General features: G+C 45.1%; 1 protein-coding gene across 1 annotated transcript; it reads left to right on the forward strand.

The window, feature by feature from the left end:
• The first annotated feature begins 1264 nt into the window (after positions 1–1264).
• On the forward strand, positions 1265–3069 carry LOC141992631 (uncharacterized). Its single transcript, XM_074961972.1, has 2 exons — positions 1265–1982; positions 2555–3069. Exons 1-2 carry the CDS (start codon positions 1451–1453, stop codon positions 3067–3069), a joined length of 1047 nt encoding a protein of 348 aa, XP_074818073.1. The 5' UTR covers positions 1265–1450.

Here is a 3069-nt window from a genome sequence, read left to right on the forward strand (position 1 = left end):
TCTTCCACTTGACAGTCTTGACACTATGAACAAGACCTAAGCTACTTTACTGGCAATTTATTTTACAGATGGTGGAGTTACTGTTTACAGTCAATACTTCGTGGCGTTGCACAAGTTTTTTATATAATTTTAATTATTGTATGACCTAAATTTATTTTATATCACAACTTACTTGACACTAGACAGTAATTCTTAGTGTTTCAATATTAATTTATTTTTGTAAACTAGTAACATTCACTTCATTCCCCGTGCCTACAGCATCTTAGTGGTAATTAATTTAAAGATCCCCACAAACAGCAAATTAACTTAGCCAGGCCTCCTCCTCACAAATCCACATTCATCATCTCTACTCAAGTTGAAGAAAAATTTTCAAACATAGTGCCCCAAATTTTATGCTTGCTAAACTGTGTGCACTCATTTGTGTTAATAAAATTGCACCTATGCCAGGTTACATGTACTAAGCCTATGGTTGCATATGCAAGCAGGTTTCTGTGTTTGCTAAGCAGAAAGATGTGTAATCAGTGCTTTTTATACTTGGAAACAGAAGAATCATTGCAACCTTTTTGTACGCAATTGGAGTATGAATGAAAATTTGACTCTTTTAAGGCATATACCTCAAATCCCCCAAAATTTTTCAAATATGCATTTTCTAACTTTGATAAAGTTATCCCAGTTTGTAATCAGTTATTTCTTGCACCTTTTTTGTTTAATGCTGTTAAACTTGTAATTTTCTAGTTTTCAGGGACCTGATCTTTCATGTAAAAATCTTTTGAACAAACCTATTTTCATCTCCTTTCACCATTTTGAGAATGTATTAGATTGCTCTTACACTTTAACTACCTTTAAAGTACGGTCTTTGTCTGGAAATGTGTGTCCTTTGAGTGAAATCCTGGCCCCACTGAAGTTAATAGCAAAACTCCAATTGATTATAGTGGAACCAGGATTTCACCCTGGTCTATTCAATTTATAATGGAAGGGCCGGAAGGATTATGTTAGCATATAAGGCGCAAGACTGGGAGACCTTCCTAGGATATAGACTTTCTCCATGTGACAATGGGCAAGTCACTAAGCCCTGGTCTACACTAGCAGTTGAGGTCGAATTTAGCAGCGTTAAATCGATTTAACCCTGCACCCGTCCACACGATGAAGCCTTTTTCGACTTAAAGGGCTCTTAAAATCGATTTCCTTACTCCACCCCCGACAAGGGGATTAGCGCTGAAATCGGCCTTGGTGGGTCAAATTTGGGGTACTGTGGACACAATTAGATGGTATTGGCCTCCAGGAGCTATCCCAGAGTGCTCCATTGTGACCGCTCTGGACAGGACTCTCAATTCAGGTGCACTGGCCGGGTAGACAGGAAAAGGCCCGCGAACTTTTGAATTTCAATTTCCTGTTTGGCCAGCATGGCAAGCTGCAGGTGACCACGCAGAGGTCATCAGCAGAGGTGACCATGATGGAGTCCCAGAATCGCAAAAGAGCTCCAGCATGGACCAAACGGGAGGTACGGGATCTGATCGCTGTATGGGGAGAGGAATCCATGCTATCAGAATTCCGTTCCAGTTTTCGAAATACCAAAACATTGGTCAAAATCTCCCAGGGCATGAAGGACAGAGGCCATAACAGGGACCCGAAGCAGTGCTGCATGAAACTTAAGGAGCTGAGGCAAGCCTACCAGAAAACCAAGGAGGCAAACGGCCGCACCGGGTCCGAGCCCCAAACATGCCGCTTCTATGATGAACTGCATGCGATTTTAGGGGGTTCAGCCACCACTACCCCAGCCGAGTTGTTTGACTCCTTCAATGGAGATGGAGGCAACACGGAAGCAGGTTTTGGGGACGAGTCAGATAGCTCACAGCAAGCAAGCGGAGAAACCATTTTTCCCGACAGCCAGGAACTGTTTCTCACCCTGGACCTGGAACCAGTACCCTCCGGATCCACCCAAGGCTGCCTCCCGGACCCACCAGGTGGAGAAGGGACCTCTGGTGAGTGTACCTTTTTAAAATACTATACATGGTTTAAAAGTAAGCATGTTTAATAATTAATTTGCCCTGGCATTCGTGGCTCTCCTGGATATACTCCCAAAGCAAAAGGTTTCTGGGGAGGGCAGCCTTATTCCATCCACCATGGTAGGACACTTTACCACTCCAGGCCAGTAGCACGTACTCGGGAATCATTGTAGAACAAAGCATTGCAGTGTATGTTTGCTGGCGTTCAAACAACATCCGTTCTTTATCTCTCTGTGTTATCCTCAGGAGAGTGATATCATTCATGATCACCTGGTTGAAATAGGGTGCTTTTCTTAAGGGGACATTCAGAGGTGCCCGTTCCTGCTGGGCTGTTTGCCTGTGGCTGAACAGAAATGTTCCCCGCTGTTAGCCACGGAGAGGGATGAGGGGCTAGCCATGCGGTGGGGGGAGGCAAAATGCGACCTTGTAATGAAAGCACATGTGCTATGTATGAAATGTTAACAGCAAGGTTTACCGTGAAAGAGTGTAGCCATTGTTCTATAATATGTCTTTTTAAATACCACTGTCCCTTTTTTTTCCTCCACCAGCTGCATGTGTTTCAAGGATCACAGGATCTTCTCTTTCCCAGAGGCTAGCGAAGATTAGAAGGCGAAAAAAATGCACTCGTGATGAAATGTTCTCTGGGCTCATGCTTTCCTTCCACACTGAGAGAGCACAGACGAATGCGTGGAGGCAGACAATGTCAGAGTGCAGGAAAGCACAAAATGACCGGGAGGAGAGGTGGCGGGCTGAAGAGAGGGCTAAAGCTGAAAGGTGGCAGCAGCATGATGAGAGGAGGCAGGATTCAATGCTGAGGCTGCTGGAGGATCAAACCAATATACTCCAGCGTATGGTTGAGCTGCAGGAAAGGCAGCAGGAGCACAGACCGCCGCTACAGCCCCTGTGTAACCAACCGCCCTCCTCCCCAAGTTCCATAGCCTCCTCACCCAGACTCCCAAGAACGCGGTGGGGGTCCTCCGGCCACCCAGCCACTCCACCCCAGAGGATTGCCCAAGCAACAGAAGGCTGGCATTCAATAAGTTTTAAAGTGTTAAACTTTTAA

This window comes from Natator depressus, chromosome 8 (genome assembly GCF_965152275.1).
Source record: "Natator depressus isolate rNatDep1 chromosome 8, rNatDep2.hap1, whole genome shotgun sequence".
Classification (NCBI taxonomy): Eukaryota; Metazoa; Chordata; order Testudines; family Cheloniidae; genus Natator; species Natator depressus.

Bases quoted from the DNA above. Each gene is read 5' to 3' on its own strand.
- LOC141992631 (XM_074961972.1), top strand. From the start codon at position 1,451: ATGATGGAGTCCCAGAATCGCAAAAGAGCTCCAGCATGGACCAAACGG. The intron at 1,983-2,554 runs GTGAGTGTACCT...TTCCTCCACCAG, and splicing joins AGGTGGAGAAGGGACCTCTG to CTGCATGTGTTTCAAGGATC.